The 18,663-nt window shown below is 53.7% G+C and overlaps 2 protein-coding genes across 6 annotated transcripts in view; one reads left to right on the top strand and one right to left on the bottom strand.

Annotated features, from left to right (window-relative positions):
• Window positions 1-18,663, bottom strand: part of SCAPER (S-phase cyclin A associated protein in the ER) — a 121,594-nt gene that overhangs the window by 88,501 nt on the left and 14,430 nt on the right. For 2 of the 5 annotated variants that reach the window (XM_077318168.1, XM_077318169.1), the window contains 4 exons: window positions 2,825-2,900; window positions 2,289-2,406; window positions 1,862-1,932; window positions 105-281 (listed from right to left, as the gene is read on the bottom strand). In XM_077318168.1, coding sequence (XP_077174283.1) covers window positions 105-281; window positions 1,862-1,932; window positions 2,289-2,406; window positions 2,825-2,887 — 429 coding nt within the window. In that variant the 5' untranslated portion in view covers window positions 2,888-2,900. The other 3 variants (XM_077318166.1, XM_077318167.1, XM_077318165.1) reach the window with 3 other exon arrangements.
• On the top strand, window positions 9,341-16,447 carry LOC143827810 (reticulocalbin-2-like). Its single transcript, XM_077317728.1, has 7 exons — window positions 9,341-9,543; window positions 10,675-10,780; window positions 11,508-11,704; window positions 12,956-13,069; window positions 13,655-13,751; window positions 14,485-14,627; window positions 15,669-16,447. Exons 1-7 carry the CDS (start codon window positions 9,403-9,405, stop codon window positions 15,819-15,821), a joined length of 951 nt encoding a protein of 316 aa, XP_077173843.1. The 5' UTR covers window positions 9,341-9,402; the 3' UTR covers window positions 15,822-16,447.

Raw genomic sequence — 18,663 nt, 5'->3', positions numbered from 1 at the left:
TACAGCCCAAAACCAGCAGCTGTCACTTTGCATATTCTTTTCAGGCAAGCCGATTGCCACGAACACAACAAAGCTAAACACCGTGACAGCAGAAAGCTTCGTACCTTGCATTCGACCACGCTCTGATCCGACTCGCAGGTGACGTAGATTTCATCTACCGCGCGGCGCAGGTTGTCAAACAGGAAAGCCCAGTAACGCGCCCTGAGGTCCACTTTCCGGGGCTGCCTGGTTTTCGTGGGGCTTTTGTCAAAGTTCTTCTCGCCGGCGGCCGACGTGGTGTTCTGAAAAGGGGGAAACGACAAGAGTGTGAGATGAGGATGCGAGTTCGAGTCCCCATTGTGCCACAAAGCACGCTCAGGCGGGCCGTGACCCCTTCTCAGTCCAACCCACCGTACAGGGTCGTTGCAGGAGGGAAGGACCCTGAGCTCTTTGGAGGAAAGGCAGGACAAAACGTGAAAACAAGAGGCCGGCATTTTGTCAAGGGGCTAGACTGCCTTGATCTAAAGGAGATTTTCAACTACAGTTTATCGCAGGGGAAAATCCTATATGATCTTTTTTTGGAAAATGCATTATTGTGAAGACTGTTTCTTTCTGAACACGATTCTCCAACAGTAAAAACAAAAATCTACGTATTTTCGGCAGTGCGCAGACTCACCCCACGTTTAATAAGAACTCTAGATCAACGCAATTCTCCCTAGAAGCTCCCTCGCAGGGTGTCTGTCTTGGGGGAGAGGAAGCGAAAGGGGTTTGTAAGCTGCTTTGGGCCTCCTTTGGGTAGTGAAAAGCGGGGTATAAGAAACCAGCACTCCTCTCCTTCTTCCCTTCCCGATTCTAGTTGGGCGCTCCAATCGCTCCAGCACGTCACATCGGCCATAACCCAATCCTTATCGAGGGCGGGTGGGGAGGAAAGAGACAGGGGCTGAACCCGAGAACCATCCGCATGCCAAGCAGAAGCTCTTCCAATGAGCCACAGCCCCTCCCCGAATATCACCCCAGCTCTGGATGTTTCTAATAACCCTTGAGATCAGTTCCATGCTAAAATTTCCACCGTAGTTTGACAATTCTGCTGCCCATCCTGGGGAAAACCAGTCCCAAGAAAGCAGGACAAACACATGAGTCGGCCGAGGGCTGCTTCTTGCTCCCAGAGAGCAGGTGGGGCGTCAAAGTGGCCTGGAAAAAAATTGATTATCGGAGATTTCCCCCGACATATGTTAACGAACCTCCTCTCTGCTGGTCCGCCCCGGCGTGAAAAAGCGACTGAGTGGTCCCAGGAGGGAAGATGTTAAGTTCCCATTAGCGAGACTCGGCTATCGCTTTACCGCTGTACTTCTGTGGCTTTGTGTTTAATATAGTATAATTATTGACGGGGAACAGTTGGGTATTTGTGTTAACGCTGCCCTTTCCTCATCGCTTCGTGGTTTGAAATATCAGTATAAATGGCTTCCGTCCCCGGGAGAGAGAAATGGATATGCCGCTGCATCAGGATACAGGCTTCGCCCCCTCTCCCTCCCCAACTTTTGAGTGGGACGATTTTTTTTTTCTTTTAATGGGGAGCATTTAAACGCTATTTCGTAGTGGAACGGAGTTTTTGAGTCCGGGGGCAGCTTTAACGCCAACCAAGTTTTATTTGAAGGATAAGCATTTGTGTGTACGTGTGGGCGGAGCTGTTCCGCCGGGCACACAATGGAAGCGAGAAAAATAACACCGAGAGATCGCCGACCGACCTGCTCACGAAATCAGCCGGGGCGCCATCCACAAAACACCCACTGCCCGGCAGAAGTGGAGATCCCCATTAATAAGGCTTAACTGGAGGCGGCTAATTATTATTAAACAGCCTAATTGGAAAACACGGGACAGATACCTGTTTAGTCGTTTTGTGAGCTCCTTGGGCGGTTCTCTTGGCTTTTCCTCCAATCTGCCACTTAGGCTTTCCTGAGAAGAGGGGGAAGAGTTAGGTCAGCACCGCAGTCTACGTCAGGGGTGGCCAACCTGGGGCAATCCAGATGTCCCTGGACTACGATTCCCAGGAGCCCCTGCCAGCATGTAGTCGAGGGACATCTGGAGAGCCGCAGGTTGGCCACCCCAGGTCCTATGTATTTTCTTCTTGTTGGGATCTAAGACGAGACGGTTGGGGCGGCTTTCGAGAGTCAAAGCTCTCTTGGCTATCCGATGAAGGAAACTCGGGCTCTCGGAAGCAGACGCCCCAAAAACCCCGTCAGCTTTTAAACCCGGTTCTGGATTCCAATCTAGCTGCACCAAGACAGAGACCATGAACGGCTGATACACACCGTCTTCCTCTTTGCTCTCCAGGGGCACGCTCCACGCAATCAAATTCCTTGCCGTTCGGCCCTCCTCGGCCACTATTTTCCTGACTTTGTCGTGGCTGTTGGAACGCTGGAAAGACGCCTAGAAAGAGAGAGAGAGACAGAGACAGAGAGAGACAGAGAGAGAGAGAGAGAGAGACAGAGACAGAGAGAGAGAAAGTATGTTTAAAAGCCCAGCTCTATCCAGGTGCAGGCCAAGGCCTCTCTCAAACTAAGCCAACTTTTAGAGCAGGGGTAGTCAACCTGTGGTCCTCCAGATGTGCATGGACTACAATTCCTATGAGCCCCTGCCAGCATTTTAGAGAACAAATTATTAACAATCATTTTGTGTCAATTTCACAAAATACGAAGGCTTAATACGTGACCCGCACCGCGACATGCTATCAAATAGGTGGGGCTTACAAAACCGAGCTCTCAAAATATCGTCACTGTAAAAAACGCACACACACACACACACACACACACACACACAAACACAAACGCGCCCACGCAAAACTCACCATCATGTTATAGCCGTCCTCCGCCTCCACGGATTCGCTTATCGTGTTTTTGGAGGACCCCATGGAGTCGTCATAGCTGTGCAACGGGAAAACAAAGCGTTTCAAAATTTAAGGGAGGCTCAACGTCTCCGGGGCTTCTTCTCGGACGGAAAGCCACATGATGCGCCGCGATGCTGAGTCGGCATCGCCGAGACAATACGCCGCGCACCACAGACACAAGCGGGGGTGAATGGCGTGCTCGCTCGTTCAAGACCGGGTTCGGGACTGACGGGGACCCACGGGGTCTTCGAGGCAAACCGCAGCAAACGGGAATTGCTCACGGAAGCGGGGGCTGTAATCAGCAGGTCAGGAAGGGAAAGGGCCGGGAGGCTTTTATTTGGGAGGCTAAAAGGGCAACGGGAATCGGAAATGTATATGCCGCTGCCATAGACCATCTCTGAAACACGATTAATACTGTCGTTTCTTAACAGGGCGCAGTTTTTCCAGACGGGGCGCAAATCAGTGGGTGCCCCCGGGCACCACCTTGGGGACCCCTGTTCTAGCGTGATCCTCTTCTCTGATTTTAACTGATTTCCCCCCTTCCCTTCCCAAGCAGACTTTTACCCCAGTAGAACAACGGTTGACGCCACAGCCCAAGACTCTTCACTGTGCGACGGAAAGTAAAACCTTGCGGCCAGTTTGGTCACTGGCCCCGCCTCCTGCGGCGGCCATTTTGCGGCTGCGCCCAAGATGCTGTTTCCCAATTCCATAGGTGGCCAAAGATTCAGAAAGCTGGGGAACCCTTACGTCAGAACAAAAACTGATAATCTGTAGACAAGTCCTTGCAGCAGGCGTTCTCCACCCTGGGGCTTCAGGAAGGGTTCCCCAAATGGGTGGGAGTCCATAATTTTTTAATATAAAAATTTTGCTAAACATTTATGGGGTGATTTGACCATGTACGGTCATGTCGACCGCCGTCCCCTCCCCAAATGGGTGACGATCGGCCTGGAGGGGGTAGGAAGGGGAGGGCCCTGGGAGAGCATATGTAAGACTATGACTCCGAACCTTATTCTGAGTGATCACGCCACTTCTGGGGTTTCTCAAAGCCTGAAGAACGTTTCCGGGACTTCTCAATGATAAACATTGAACAAGGCTGCCTTACAGAATCGTACTTGGCTAACGGTCTAATAGAATTTATCCACCGCTCGTGCAAGTTCACAGAACTTTCCATCCCTGAGAAGGTGCAAAGTACCACACCGCTAAACTACGCATCCACACAACAGCCTTGCGGGGAAGATCGGAATAAGGCGTTTGTCTGTCTGGAGCAACGGAAAAGAGAGAGATCGGCCTGGTAGGACCAGAGGCAGAACTGAACTGAGAAACCCCAGAAAGAAACCAATTTATATACAACCCTGAGCCATGGATCTTCACGCCATCGCTCAGTTTCGGTTTAATTTCTGCGAAAGAACCCTTGCCTAATTTTATGGCTGGGGGCCTCCACAACATGAGGAACTGGATTAAAGGGTCGCGGCATTAGGAGGGTTGAGAACCACTGGTTTAAGTCTTCGCATTCCCTCTCCTGCCCACTTGCAAATTACAAATTGGCATAATTCAGACACAGGCAACCGACGTATCGTATACACGCTAAGGACAAAAACAGCAGAACTTTGACATTAGCATGGGGTTTTGGGGGGTGGGCTGTTGCTGTGGTGGTTTCTTTTTTGAGAACACAGACACACCACTGGCCCGATTCGCACCGTGCGTCCGACAAGGATAAAAGCACATGCCACGGGGAAGGCCTGGCCACGGCGCAAACGAAGCCCACAAAGAAGGCGGCGGCAGAAAGAACAGGGGGAGGCGGTGAGCGGAATCCACCACACACGCAAAGACGCAATGTGCGCCTGACGCAACCTTTGTCCCACAATCACTCCTCCTTTGATGCCGCGTGGAGCCAAGCTCTGACCCAGCCGGCTGAGCCTCCAAGATGGCGCCCGCTTCCTTCCCAGGGTGGCCGATCTTTCCCTTAAGATGTCCTCGGCCCCATTGCAAAAACTCTACTACGGCACGGGTGGGCAAACTGCAGCTCTACGGGTGACTGTGGGCTAAATTCCCATGAGCCCCTGCCAGGGAACTGTAGCCCACGGTCACCTGGAGAGCCGCAGTTTGCCCACCCCCTGCTCTACGGGCTCCTTCGAGTGCAATTCTCCGGGCTGCCAAAGGAAGAGAAAACGCGAGGCAACGGCCGTACGGGTGGATCATGCAAGGGGGGCTGCGGGAAAACAACCAGATACAGGAGCAAGGATACGGAACCTGCGGCCGCTGCCGAAAACATGCAGAAGCAAGGGCCAGAGGGCGGCAGGGGAGGCCAGCGACAGGAGGGGAGGGTGCCGTGCAGGGCCTCAGGCGGCGATAAACGGCTGCCCGCCCCCCTGGCATGCCTCAACAAATTAGACGGAGGTGCCACAGGATAAAGGGAGGGGAGAGGAGTATCATTCATACCATGAAAAAGCAAGGCTTTTGTCCGTTAGTGGACTAAATCTTAGTCCTGATATACCGTGCAGCCACTTTGGGGGGGGGGGGGGGAAGAAAAGGGAAAAAAAAAACATTACAGAATTGAAAGTATTTTTTTTGCCAGTACGTGTACGCTTATTCAGGGTGTGTGTGTGTGTGTCTCGTCAAGGAACCTCTGCCCGGGCGCTAGAAACCGGCAGTGTAAGAGAGCGAGGGAGAATGACACTCAATAAGGGAGAGGAGGAACAGGCGTGGTGCAGAAAGGAACCCCAAGAAAGCAGGTGTCCAGGTTTCAGGAGACCCCCTCCCCAAAGACCTCAGCCACTGTCCACCTGGTTCTCCCCCTCAGGCACAGCAGAACGGAAGACATCTCAGCAGATTGGGCCTAAACCAGGGGTAGTCAACCTGTGACCCTCCAGATGTTCATGGACTACAATTCCCATGAGCCCCTGCCAGTGTTCACTGGCAGGGGCCCGTGGGAATTGTAGTCAATGAACATCTGGAGGGCCACAGGTTGACTACCCCTGGCCTAAACCACAGGATGAGCGCTGGAACGATTCACCGAGCATCCAGCCCGCCTTCCAGTGGATGCACATGACCGATGTTCACAACCCGCGTTTCCCCTGCTTTAAATGCCTGGCAGCTTCTCCAGGTGAGGTGGGAGATGCTGCTGCTGAGTCCGGCTACCTGAGAAGGTGCCCTGAGACTTCCCACACAGCATCATGAGGCAACCGGGGCCTGTCAAACACTGCAGAACTTATGCCCGCCTTTCTGGATTATTAGCCACAAGTTATAGATGGAGCATTCTGCCTGGGGCTGGGATGCTCCGTATTCTTGGTGCTTGGGGGGGGCCCAGTGGGAGGGCTTCTGGCCCCACTGATGCCCCCTGGGTTTTGGCCACTGTGTGCCCCAGAGTGCTGGGCTGGAAGGGCCACTGACTTAATCCACTGACTTCATCTTAGTTTCTTACCTGTCTCACTGCAATTCATATCAATGAATTGCAATTCATTCACTGCAATTCATATCAAGCCTTCATCCATATCAATATTCATGCATAATCATGGCAAAAGATGACAAGGTGAGTGACTTAAGGTGACCCCGCGGGGTTTTCTAGGCGAAGAGGGCTACCAGCCCATGAAAACCAGCCCATCATGCTATGAAACGACTCCTTTTTGCTTGTTTCTGCTTGTATCTTAAACGTACAAAGCGCTTCTTGGCCCTGGCCAGACATTCTCTTGCTTATGCTCCACCACAACAGCCTCGCTCACATGAGCGGGGCAAAATCAACAACAACCCACACTCAGGGCCTTCACCCGCACTCCACCTGGCTTTCCAGAGGGTGCCCAAAACGGTACCATCCCGGCGGCTTTTCCACGTGGACCGCAGCGGGCAAAACGATTCGCAAGGTTGCCTGGTGTCTCTTTGAATTCCTGCTTTTCCCAACTGGCAAAGCCAATTCGCCGTCAATCGCTAACCTTGCGGGGCTTAACTTTGGCTATTTGTTGTGGTTTTATTCTCTGTTGTAAACAGCCGCCAAGAACCGAGGGTAACAAATCCAATAATAAACAAAATTATTATTAAATAAAGAAAGAAGGGGAAACTGACAACATGCAGCCCTGAACTCCTCGCAGTAAGAGACTGCGTAGAGAGGCGTTCGTACACCAAGAGCGGCTGCAGAGGGGCTTGAAGCTTTGCCGACGCGTCCCCTTCTGAGGAATCGAGGGTGGCCAGCCTCGCAAGGCTGTTGTGCAAACGCTACCCCTAAAAAGGTGGCAAGCGACACACGCAGAACTGAGCTCGTCACAGTAAGAGCGAGTCATAGACCAAGAGCGACTTCAAAGGGGCTTGAAGCGTCACCTATGGGATTCAAGGGTGGCCAGCCTCGCAAGGCTGTTGTGCAAACCCTCCCACTCACAAGGGAGGGAGGGGGGAATTGGCACACGCAGCCCTGAGCGGTGGCTCCGGGGGGCTTGAGGCGTTACCTGGGGGAGAAGCCCACCTCGCAGGGACGTTGTGCAAACCAGGCGGAGAAAGAAGGGCGGGAGGAGGCTGCGGAGGGGCCGTCACGTGTGAATGCCCCCCAGACGCGTGTCAAGGCCGCGGGGGCCGGCCCAGGGGAGGCCCTGCCCGCCTGCCCCGGAGAGGGACGAGGAGCCCGGCCGGCCCGCCGCCATCTTGGCCTCCGCGGCCCCTTCCCCTCCCCCGCGCGGCGCCCGCCCTCACCCTCTCCGCCTGGCCGCGCCGTTCCGCCTGCGTGCGTCCCGCCGCTGTGACGTCATCCCGCCCCGCCGGGCAGCCGGTACGGCGGCCGCACTCGCGCCGGGAGCCACTTCCCCCGCCGCCGCCGAGCGCGACGGAGCATGCGCCATTCGCTCGGAGCATGCTCAGTGGCCGCGGGCGAAGCCCTCCCGCACCCTCACTGGCTCATCACCCGGCTTCGCATCGAGCATGCGCGGCTCACCTGGAGCATGCGCAGCGGCGCTGTTTGAAGCCGTGCGTGTCCCCGCCTCTTTTTTTTTTTTCCTGCATAGGTGTAAAAGTGATACCTTCCAAGTCTGTATTGTCACCATCGTTGGCTTTTAAAGGCGCTATGAATGCTAGGAACTCCACAAGACACACACAGGAAGGAAAAATCAATAACTTCAGAGAGCAATTTTAGAGCCTCTGCATCCAGGGGCAGTTGCTCTGCTTAACCTAACCCATGAAGCAGACTCTGCAAGACTTATTAGATGCTGTGACACTGTGATTTCCTCTTCTCCGGATTGTTCCCTGAGGAAACCCTGTCTATAGCATCTAGAGTCTCCCGAGTCTGTGGCCAGAAGTCTTTTATAGATTGTTTTATTATTCATATATATAATAATAATTATTAATATTATTATGCCACGCATTGTATCCCACTGTTCTCCCCTGAGCTTCCCAACCTTAGAGCCCTGAATTCTACCAAGTTAGTCCTTTCCCCGACCTGGTTTCTCTCCAGGGGCCGCAATGGCTATCTCACGGGCCATCAAATTGAAACAGCAAGCAGAAGAATGACTCCCACTTTACTTTCAAATATGTGCAGCTAAAGGAAGAGGTGAAACACCCCGCTGTCAATGTCCTCCTCTGGCCAGCCTCCTCCTCTACCTGGTTTCTTTCTTGTCCTTCCTAGTTTGTAGATTGCTGAAACCAAACAGAACTAAGAGAAACAAGCTTGGGGGACAACAATGCCAATACCCACTGGACAACAATGCCAAGGGAACGGCAAATGGACATTCTCCCCCTGGGAGGCGAATAAATATCAAAACAAGCCACAAAAGAGATGCTGCCCGTACCTGCTGCAATCGACTGTGAGGATGAGAATCTGTTTTGTTGCTAAGGGAGTGTTGTTGAGCTCGCTGTCAACAAAGGCAGCTTGGGAAGCTACTTGCTGGGCTGAAGCCCCCGCCCGACTCCTCTTTTCTGGTTCTTTTGGGGACCGTCTGCTCATTCTAGCCGGCATCCTAAGTCCTGCTTTGAAACAGGAAAGCAAGCCTGGCTCCTCTGACCATTTCGCAGGCTCCTTTCCCACCTCCCCTGCAGTGTAGGGCTGTCCCTGTGGGTGGGGAAACCTGGAGCTTTTTTGGGGGGAGGGCAGAGCTGGGGAGGGCAGGGTTTGGGCGAAGGGAAAGGAGCTCAGTGGGGTGAGAGCATCCTAGAGCAGGGGTAGTCCACCTGTGCTCCTCCAGATGGACTACAATTCCCATGAGCGAACGCTGGCAGGGGCTCACGGGAACTGCAGTCCACGGACATCTGGAGGACCACAGGTTGACCACCCCTGTCCAGGGAGGGGAACGAGATCTCTGCAGCCCAGAGACCGCCTGCAATTCTGCAGCTCTCCCCAGGAGGTTGGCAACCGGATCGTGCCCCAATGCCGGCTCCAAATCCCCACGGCAAACACTACACAACCCGTGTGGCAGTGCTGTCCCCCGTGCATGCTTTGCACCCCGAGCCCTGCACCTCCTCCTCCTCCATTTTGGGCGCCGGGGCGGAGCCAGCAGCCGGGGAAGGAGGGAAGGAGGGCGGGAGGGAGAGAGGGAGGCCCGGCCCGGCGTCCCCCGTCCTCGTCCTCCATGCCTCCTCCTCCGCTGCTGCTGCTGCTGGGGCTGCTGCTGGGCCTGGGCGGGGGGCAGCAGCCGCACCTCCCCGGCCACGACGCCCAGCAGCAGCAGCACCGGCCCGACCTGGACCGCGAGGCGCTGCTGGGAGGACAGGTGAGTCGGGGCGCGCGGCGCACCTGGACAAGCAGCCCGGGGCTTAGAGCAGGGGTAGTCAACCTGTGGTCCTCCAGATGTTCAGGGACTGCAATCCCCATGAGCCCCTGCCAGCGAACGCTCATGGGAATTGTAGTCCATCTGGAGGAGCACAGGTTGACTACCCCTGGCTTAGAGGGCTGGAGGAGGAGGGGGGGACGGGGGCGGGCCGAGATCTATAAGAAACATATAAATAAATAAATAAGATAGATGCAGGATTTGTGGGTCTGCGTCCGGGATGGGCGCACAGGTGTGGGATGCGTGTTTGCGGTGTTACCTGTGCGTGCGCGTAGATGTCGCAGGGGAGCGGACAGAGGTGTGGTATATATCTCAGGGGTTTGCCAAAAACGAAACGGTCGGAGATATCCAGGCTCCAGACAAGAAGCCGCCACCCCCCCCAAAAAAAACAAACAAACAAAAAGGGTCGAAAGAAGGAAAATGTGCTCAAGACTCGTTGTTGTTGTTAGGTGCGAAGTCATGTCCGACCCATCGCAACCCCCTGGACAATGATCCTCCAGGCCTTCCTGTATTCCGCCGTTCCCCGGAGTCCATTTCAGTTTGCACAAGCCTCTGCAGGGTGTTGTAAAATTAAATAGTCATCTTTAATTTTACAACCGGTTTTACCCTACAGAGGCTTGAGTACATTTTTTTTGGGGGGGGGTGTACAATATATAAATACACGCGCACACACATATGCGTTACATCTGATTGTATATGTGTATTGTGTAAATATGTATATATTTGTGTGTATATATATATGTGTTGTGTATATAAACAATAGGTCTGTGAGGCAGGCCTGGGGGGAGACAGATCATAGGAGGGAGCATTTCAGCAGTATATTTTATAGCCTGCATTATCTCGATTTTAGTGGATTTAGGACAGAACTCTGTTTAGAATTACTTTGCTAAGATGCACCATTCCTCAGCCCCAAACCCCCCACTTTATCCTTCCAAGAGGCTTTCTCGGTTATGGTGACTGACGGCGAAAAGGAAGTAATTTTGTGTAGATGTGGGCCCCGCGATAGAAGCGAGGCCAGAATGACACTTCTAGATTGAAATAATCATTTTGCACGCTTTCCGTTCCCCTCCCAAGGAAGAAGCGGATGAATTTGCCAAGCTGAGTCCCGAGGAGCAACAGAGAAGATTGAAAGCGATTATAAAGAAAATCGACTTGGATTCGGATGGCTTTCTCACGGAGGGTAAGGGAGACGTCGGCTTGCAGTTGTTTAAAGAAACAGATTTTGTAAATAGCAGACCGAACGGCTAGAGATGAGGACCGAACGCGTTCTGTTTAGCGTGCCAGCCTTCCTGTTGCCGGGCCATCGAAAAATTACAGATAAAAGTTTGTAAATGAGAAAGGCAGGATAGCCTCCTCGGCCTGGAAGTATTTGGGGGGTAAATTCAGTGCCTGTATGACCATCGTATCCCTCAAGGGGTCATCTAACCAAGCTCTTGCATGTTTTAATCCGAGCATTTACCTGGGACCTTTTGAGCCACAACGAAGGTGGAACAGTCTAGCAATTGATGGCGTCCTGCCCGGAGGTAGATCAAGCCCCCCTGTACACAGTGTAGGACATTCACAACTACCTCTCCCCCCCACTCCCCCAAAGGAAGGCAAAAACTCTTCCAACCGGGCCTGGAAGAAAATTCCTTCCCATCACCAAAGTGGCAATGAGCATGTGAGAACATATAAACAACCCAGGGCTCTGGGATTCACTGAGGTCTGAAGAAAATACGACCATCCCTTTTGTGGCGATTTTAAAACCCAGATTTCTGTCCCAAGGTCCACAAGACCCGTGTTTGCGTTTACCCTTCTCTGGCAAAGGGAATCCAGCGCAGGTCCCGTCCCTCTTCAAGAATGCTTGGTTGACGTTTTTGGAAGGGGGAAATGGAGAGAAATGGTCTTAACTGGTGGAATCTCTGCAGCCGAGCTGAGTCTGTGGATCCAGCAGTCCTTCAAGCATTACATCCTGGGAGATGCCAGGCAGCAGTTTGGCGAGTACGATAAAGACGGCGACGGGTACATCTCCTGGGAGGAATACAACGTGCAGATGTACGACCGCGTGATAGATTTCGACGACGATTTGGCTTTGGAGGACACCGAAGAAGAATCTTTCCGGCAGGTGAGCCGCCGTTCGAGTAGCGCTGGACTTCTGTCCCTCCTTTCCCCACGGTCACCATTTCATTGACCCATGTGACCTTCTTTGGTGGCCAGGCCTTTGGGGTCAGTGTGGGGCGAGGGAACTCCGGAGCATAAGAATCCCCCTCTCCAGCCCCGTTAGTTGGCTCTGGTCCTCTTTTTTCCAACCACCACTGTTCTGCCAGAGCGATCCGTTTTGTAAATGGGCCCAGAAGGGGCGGTGTCCGCAGGGTTAATTTGAAATTGTGGCCAAGGCCCTAAATGACCAAGACAGATTCCTAGGCAGCTTGCTCATGCTGGCACGGCTTCCTGAAATGGTTTTGGGGTGACGGCGGAAACGGGGACCCCCTGTGTGCAAAACTGGGGCTCCACCCTCGGGGCGTGGCTCTTCCCCTCCTCCAAAACTTGGCCCCCGACCCGATGCACTGCTTAAAACTGACCGGCGAAGCAAAATTTGGTTTCACCAAGAGGTGGCAGGCTTTGTCTTTGTTTTTGGTTTCGTGACGTCCCTCTGCCGGAGTCATTCGATAAAGACAGGCCGGGACGCTTAAAATGTTTCCGTCTTCGGTGCAGAAAGCCGTTTGTTCTTTGCCAGGCTACTGCATAAAGAGAAATCCTGAGCCTATTGTGCAGGGATCCATGTCACCTGGTGTCTGGTATCTGCATAAAAGCAGGAGGGGCCTCAAGGTGCGCATACACTAGATGGGCCGTTCCCCATCTGCAGGGGTCTGGTTTCCTCGAGATTCCCGACTTCAGTGCCTGAGGGCTTTATTTGTTGATTCTCTTCCCAAAACACTGACACGGTTAATCGAATCGCAAACTGTAACATATCTCAAGCTGTAAGTTGCAGGCTGCAAAAGCACCTGGTATTCGGAAGCAGGGCTGAGGGGAAAGTCCGTGCGTGTAGGATCATGGCCTTCATTTGACAAGAGGAAAAAATCAGGGAGTGCAGGAGGAATACCATCCTCCCCTTCGGGGACCCAGAGCTGTTAACATGGTTATCCTCTCCTCACAATAGCCCTGTGAGGTAGGCTACGCTGAGGGAAGGTGACTGGCCCAGGATCACCTAGCAGGTCTCCACAGCTCAAGTGAGGATTCGAACCTGGGACTCCCAGATCCTAGTCCGACACTGGCTCCAATAAGTCCCCGTTCCTGAATCCGCTTGTGGATTAAGCCCCCCATTCACCCAGTGCCCGGAGCTGGCCTGAGCCTCTCCCAATTTTTTTTTTCTCAGCTCCACTTAAACGACAAGAGGAGGTTCAACAAGGCAAACAGAGATGGCGCTTCAGGCCTGGACCTGAATGAATTCATCGCCTTTGAGCATCCCGAGGAAGCCGAATATATGAAGGTTTGACACTTGCTTTCAAAATGTACAGGGGGGAGACGGGGGTGGGGAGGGCGTTCGGTCCACAGCTGACTTAGGCACCCTTTTGTGGCAAGAGAGGAGCAGAGGTGGTTGGCCCTTGTGTAGCAGCCTTGGACTTCATAGAATCAGTGAGTTGGCAGGGACCTCCGGGGTCATCTAGTCCAACCCCCTGCGGAATGCGGGAAATCGACAACTCGTGGTCTCCCGTCCAGGTATGGGCTGCTGAGATCTGAAAGGACTGCGATTCCTTTGGCCGTTCAGGGCAGGGCAGACGAATTTAGGGGGTTTGCCCTTGCCTGGCTCTGCGTGGGTCCCTTGGTGGTCTCCCATCCAGACGCTGGGCTGGGCTGTCCAGGTGGAGTGGCCATGGCGATGCTGGCTTTTAAATAATTCTAGGAAGCATTTGTGTGTGTGTGTGTGTGAGGATGCCTTGTTGTTTTTGGCTCAACACCTGCATTTACCCCTCTGCGGAAACCTGCCTTTCGAAAACTGCAAAGCCGGCAGGTGGATTTGAAGCCCGCAGAGGTGGAATTTCTGTTTCTCAATTTCTGTTTCTCCCCTCTGAAGGAGTTTGTCGTCCAAGAGGCTTTGGGAGAGCACGACAAAGACGGCGACGGCTTTGTGAGCCTGGAGGAGTTCCTCGGCGACTACCGAAGAGATCCAAGTGAGTGGCCTTGAAACGGGAATGAAGGAGTCTCTCTCCGGAGTTTGCGTCTCGGATAACGGACGTCACGCCTGTCGGCTTCCTTCTGAGCGTGGAGAAATTGCCGTGGGCGTGCAGAACAACGTTTCAAAAGGCAGCCCCAAATGGGGTGGGTGTAGAGGGGCCGGGGAGGTGCTACAGCTCAGGCAGAGCCTCCGCTTGCCAGGCAGAAGGTCCCCGGTTCTATCCCCGGCACCTCCAGTTGAAAGGACCAGGCAGGAGATCAGGCTGCTGGGATATATTTTTAACAGGGGAGATGAATTGTATTTTACGTATTTGTTGTGGGGTTTTAATATTGTGTAACCCGCCACGATGTTGATAGCGGCGGGCAATAAATCTATTAATGATAAGAGGAGAGGGGAAAGACCTCCCCCCCCCCCAGACCCTGGAGAACCTCTGCCAGTCAGGACAGAGAATGCTAACCTTGATGGACCGGTGGTCTAATTCACCGTGAGCTGTTTTCATCTGTTCAAGCATGCACCTCCACGCTCTTCTGCCCCTCTTCTGTGATCCTGGGATGGTGGGCAGCCCTTCTTGCTGTGGGGCGGGGGGTTTGCGCTGTGCATGCATTAGAGCTTGTGTTTTGGACGCAAAATGAATCTCCATAGACCCCTTTCAGAGCGGCTTTAAGCCTTGCACAAAAGAGCCAGAATGAAAATAAAGTCTGCACGACCTGACGTCTTCCTTCCCCCAGCTGCCGGCGAAGATCCCGAATGGATACTGGTCGAGATGGATCGCTTCAAGAACGACTACGACAAGGACGGCGATGGGAAACTCAACCCTCAAGAGCTCCTGGGCTGGGTGGTGCCGAATAACGAGGGGATCGCCCACGAGGAGGTTAGGAACCGGGCCCCGTCAGAAGGAACGACAAATAACTCTTTATGTCCCTCTCCCGCCCTTCCTGGGAGGCTCAGGGTGGGCACCATCTGTGCTATAAAAGGCAGTCGCTTAAAAATCACATTTGGGGTAAAAGCAATTCCAAGCTAACCCATCGGCCGACTAAAACATTCAGGGGGGGTTATTCCTTTTGAGGCCGGTGTCTTTTGCCTTGCTATTCTGATAGCATTCGTCAGGGGATGTTTTCAAGGGAGGCCGGCCAATCCGAGGTTTCTGGGGTTATATTCTTGGCCTGAACTCAAGGCCTGGTGGAATTGCTCTGCCTTCCAGGCCCTGGGGAAGTGACCAAGGTTTCCCTTCATTCACACGGTGCCGAGGCGGCAACCTTGTTAGAAATCCCAGCAGCCCATCGAATTGTCATTGGCCACTCAGAAACCTTGCTGGGCCAAAGCCCGCTTTCTGGAAACACCCGGTGGGTGTCGGGAAAGTTGTCAGAGGCCTCCAGCTTTTAGGAGCCTGCAGGAACCTTTGTGATTCTGACTCAGGGGGAGCCCTTGGCGCAGCGCCAAAATGGCTTCCGCAGAGGGCGGAGCTAGCTACAAGATCACAGGGAGCGAGGTCGCGCATAACGCTACTAAAATCCCGTTGGCATTCCGGGCAAAACTTCTGTCTGACAGGACGTCTTGCGCAGCTAACGCACGGCTTTGAAAAAACTTTCCTTGCCAACCCGCCCAGTTTGCAGCAGAAATTGAAGGAATGCAGATATAAAAATAAATAAAACGGCCACGCGGGGAAGATCCTGGTGCTGTGGGGGGCTAAGGCCGCCGAGGCAACTGGGAAAATTTCCGCACAGCCAAAGAGAAGTGGCACGCACTGAGAAAGCTTTGAGAACACTGAGAAAGCTTTTCCGTGGCGCCCTGGGGCACCGTGCTGGGCATCACCGCCCCTCGCCCCATAATGGGGTAGATTTCTTAAAACGTACCAAAGCATTCTTCAGTCGCCGCTTCTCAAACTAACATTTTGGTCTTTTTATTTTGAAAGTCCGCCCACCTCATCGAAGAAATGGACTCCGACGGCAACGGGAAGCTCTCCGAGGCCGAGATTCTCGGGAGCCAGGACTTGTTTCTCAACAGTGAGGCCACCGATTACGGCCGGCAGCTCCACGATGAACGTTTCTACCACGAGGAGCTTTAATTTCCGAGCGACTGGCCTTTGCTCTTCGTCCCAGAGCTGGTTTCAGCTTTGAAGGGGGGGGGGGCAAATGAAACAAAAAAATATAAAAAAGCTATTCCCCCCCCCGTGGTTGTAATATTTTGACACCTGCAGTTCTTTCTACCTGTGCGTTGCTTGAATGTTTTGGGCCTTTCCGCACTTGGTTGCCCCGGAAAGAAAGAAAAAAGATAAGGCAAAAACTCACGGAGGCAAAATTCAACATTGGGGAAAGGCGAGGGGGGTTGCCGTTAAGTTTTTGATGTTTTGGAAAGGGGGGGAAATGGAGGGAAGGGTTTTGTTTGGGTCCCGTGTTCGGAAACACCCTTCTGTTCGGCAGGTTAACCGCCTTCCTTCCCTCTAAGGCTCCCGTGTGCATTAAATCACTTCTCTGGAGGGTGTTTAGAATGGTCCGGAAATCTTATTTTTGCATCTGGAAGCGCGATTGTTTTCATTGTCCTTGAGATAGCGTTAGAGACCGCGCCGCGTCGAACTCAAAACGTCGACTGTCAGATTAGAACACGGGGATGCCCCGCTGGTTCGTTCTCGTGTCTCTTCTTGCTTGGTATTGAAGCTGGGTTTTTGAAATAAAAAAAATGTATTTAAAACGATGCGGCATTCCTGGGCAGAGCCAGTTTTTAACTCACGGGGTTTTGCGGGCAGCCAAAGGGACCAGCTCCTAAATAGATCTCATTATGGTTTTCGGACTGCAGCTTAACAGGAGAGCCACTGCTCCGAAGGCCGTAAGAACAGAAGGGGAGCCCTGTTGGGTCAGGCCGGTGGCCCACCCCAGTCCAACGCTCTGTGTCACAGGGGCCAAAACCCGGGGGCCATCAGGTGTCCCCCCCAGCCAGAAATCCCTGGCATTTTCAATTAGAGTAGTGGTTTCCATCTGGGGGTGCACCAGTTAGAGCAGTCATCTAGGGCAGGGGTAGTCAATCTGTGATCCTCCGGACATCCATGGACTACAATTCCCATGAGCCCCTGCCAGCAAATGCTTACTCCTCATGTTCGACTGGCCCCACCAGGTTTGGTTCCCCCGCTCTTCCTCCGGAAGTCCTTTCTCTCCGAGCTGTGCCTACCTCACAAGGAGTCTGGTGTGGGGAGAGGAAAGTAAGGGGATGCGTCTTCACACCGGGAGAGTGAGAACCCTACGGGCCTCCATAAAAAGCCAAGCTGGGTCAAGCCCTGGTTGGTTCTTGGACGGGGGCCTGACAAGTCAGTCCAGGATCCGGACGTGGGGACAAGCCACGGCCTTCTGCATCTCTGCATCCAAAGTCTTGGAGGAGCGTGGATGTGCCCAGCGATCTCCGCTGAAAACCCTCCAGCGCCGTGTGCCCTATTAGCATTCCGGTGGTGCCCTGCCTGCGCTTGCTCTTCATTCATGTTCACAATGAGTGCCGTTTTCCAGAGCGGCTTCAGAAAAAACCACAGGCCGGTCCAGGCCCGGAAGAGGCAGCTGCGTGCTCACCATTTCCTCGCTTCTGAGGAGGCCTGGCTGTTACTGCAATCGCTGAGCAGCTCTGTTTCCTCTGTGTGTGTGTGTGTTTGTGTGTGTGTGTGATTTATCTGCAGTGCCCAAGATTGCACAGCCTGCCCCCACCCCTTAAACACACCTGCTCGCTAGATCCGACACTTGCACGGTGGCCGGGCGTGCCCTCGAACTCGGGTCCTCTCTTCCCACGGCGCCTCGGATCCCAGAGGGACCTTTCGCCTTTCTGGTCGCCCTGGCGTCACGTTTACGAATGTGCGCCTCGTTTGCATCTAAATGACAAGGCGTGGGCCCGGCCGCCAGCTTCCCTGTTTCGATACGGACTCGCTGGCTGCCAAAATCTGAAATGGGGTTGAGGTTGAAGAACCCAAGAGGGCGGGGCCGGAGGAGGGAAAGAGGAAAGGGAGGTTGGAGAGGAAAAGAGCTGTGAAGTTTGGACGTCTTTTTTTCCCCCCTCCTCTCTCTTGCCTCCGACTGGCAGGTGCCCTTTGGCACGCTCTGCAGAACGCGCACTTCCCCCTGCCCCAAAGGCAATCTGCGCCCCGTCCCCCGGCATGGCAGAGTTGCAGTTTAAAGATTCTTTCTGGGTAAGTGCTCAGATCTGGCGCTCAATCTTCACAGAGATAAGAGGCGAAGCCGTGGGACGGTGCCATTTGAGGATGAGACAGATGGGTGGCATTGATGAGCGGGGGGGGGGGACTCTTGCAGGGGGAGTGTTTTTCGGGGGGGGTGTGTGCTTGCAAACTGGCCGTTTGGGGACGCACGCTGGGTCATGCGCTTTCAATGTGCTTGGATTTCTCTGTGCAATGAAAGCGCACGATCCAAGGTGTGCAAAGTCTTCCCACAGCTCTGGGGCACCCGTGGGCATGCGTGGCAGGAGGAGGGGGAGAAGGAGGCATCCATGCCAAGCCGGATCGTCCAAGGGTGCCGTAGGAGTCTATGTAATTTAGGACGTCCAACCGCTTTCAAATCATGTTCCACCCCCTCCTACCCCCACAAAAAATGAGTCGGGGTTGTGGTTAAGAGCGACAGCCTGGCTTGATTCTCCACTTGCAACCAGCTGGGTGAACTTGGGCCAACCACAGAGCTGTTCTCAGCAGTTCTGACAGAGCTCTCTCAACCCCACCTTCCTTACTGCTGTGGGGAGAGGAAAGTGCTTGCCAGCTACTTTGAGACGCCTTCAGGCCGTAAAAAGGGGGGTAGACAAGCCCATTTGTCATCTTCTCTCATATTATCATTAGCCCACCCCGTTTTGCATCTCTCGCACCTGGGTCCCCGGCAAAATATTCCCGTCGTGTAGCTTTGATCTCGGGGAAGACTTCCCGCGTCACACGC

Source organism: Paroedura picta, chromosome 18 (assembly GCF_049243985.1).
Source record: "Paroedura picta isolate Pp20150507F chromosome 18, Ppicta_v3.0, whole genome shotgun sequence".
NCBI lineage: Eukaryota > Metazoa > Chordata > Lepidosauria > Squamata > Gekkonidae > Paroedura > Paroedura picta.
Note: the sequence above shows the minus strand (reverse complement) of the source record. Positions and strands in the feature narration are given on the sequence as shown.

Coding starts and splice junctions, on each gene's coding strand:
- LOC143827810 (XM_077317728.1), top strand. CDS start 9,403: ATGCCTCCTCCTCCGCTGCTGCTGCTGCTGGGGCTGCTGCTGGGCCTG. Junction 11,705..12,955: donor AAGAAGAATCTTTCCGGCAG/GTGAGCCGCCGT, acceptor TTTTTTTCTCAG/CTCCACTTAAACGACAAGAG. Junction 13,070..13,654: donor AGGAAGCCGAATATATGAAG/GTTTGACACTTG, acceptor TCCCCTCTGAAG/GAGTTTGTCGTCCAAGAGGC.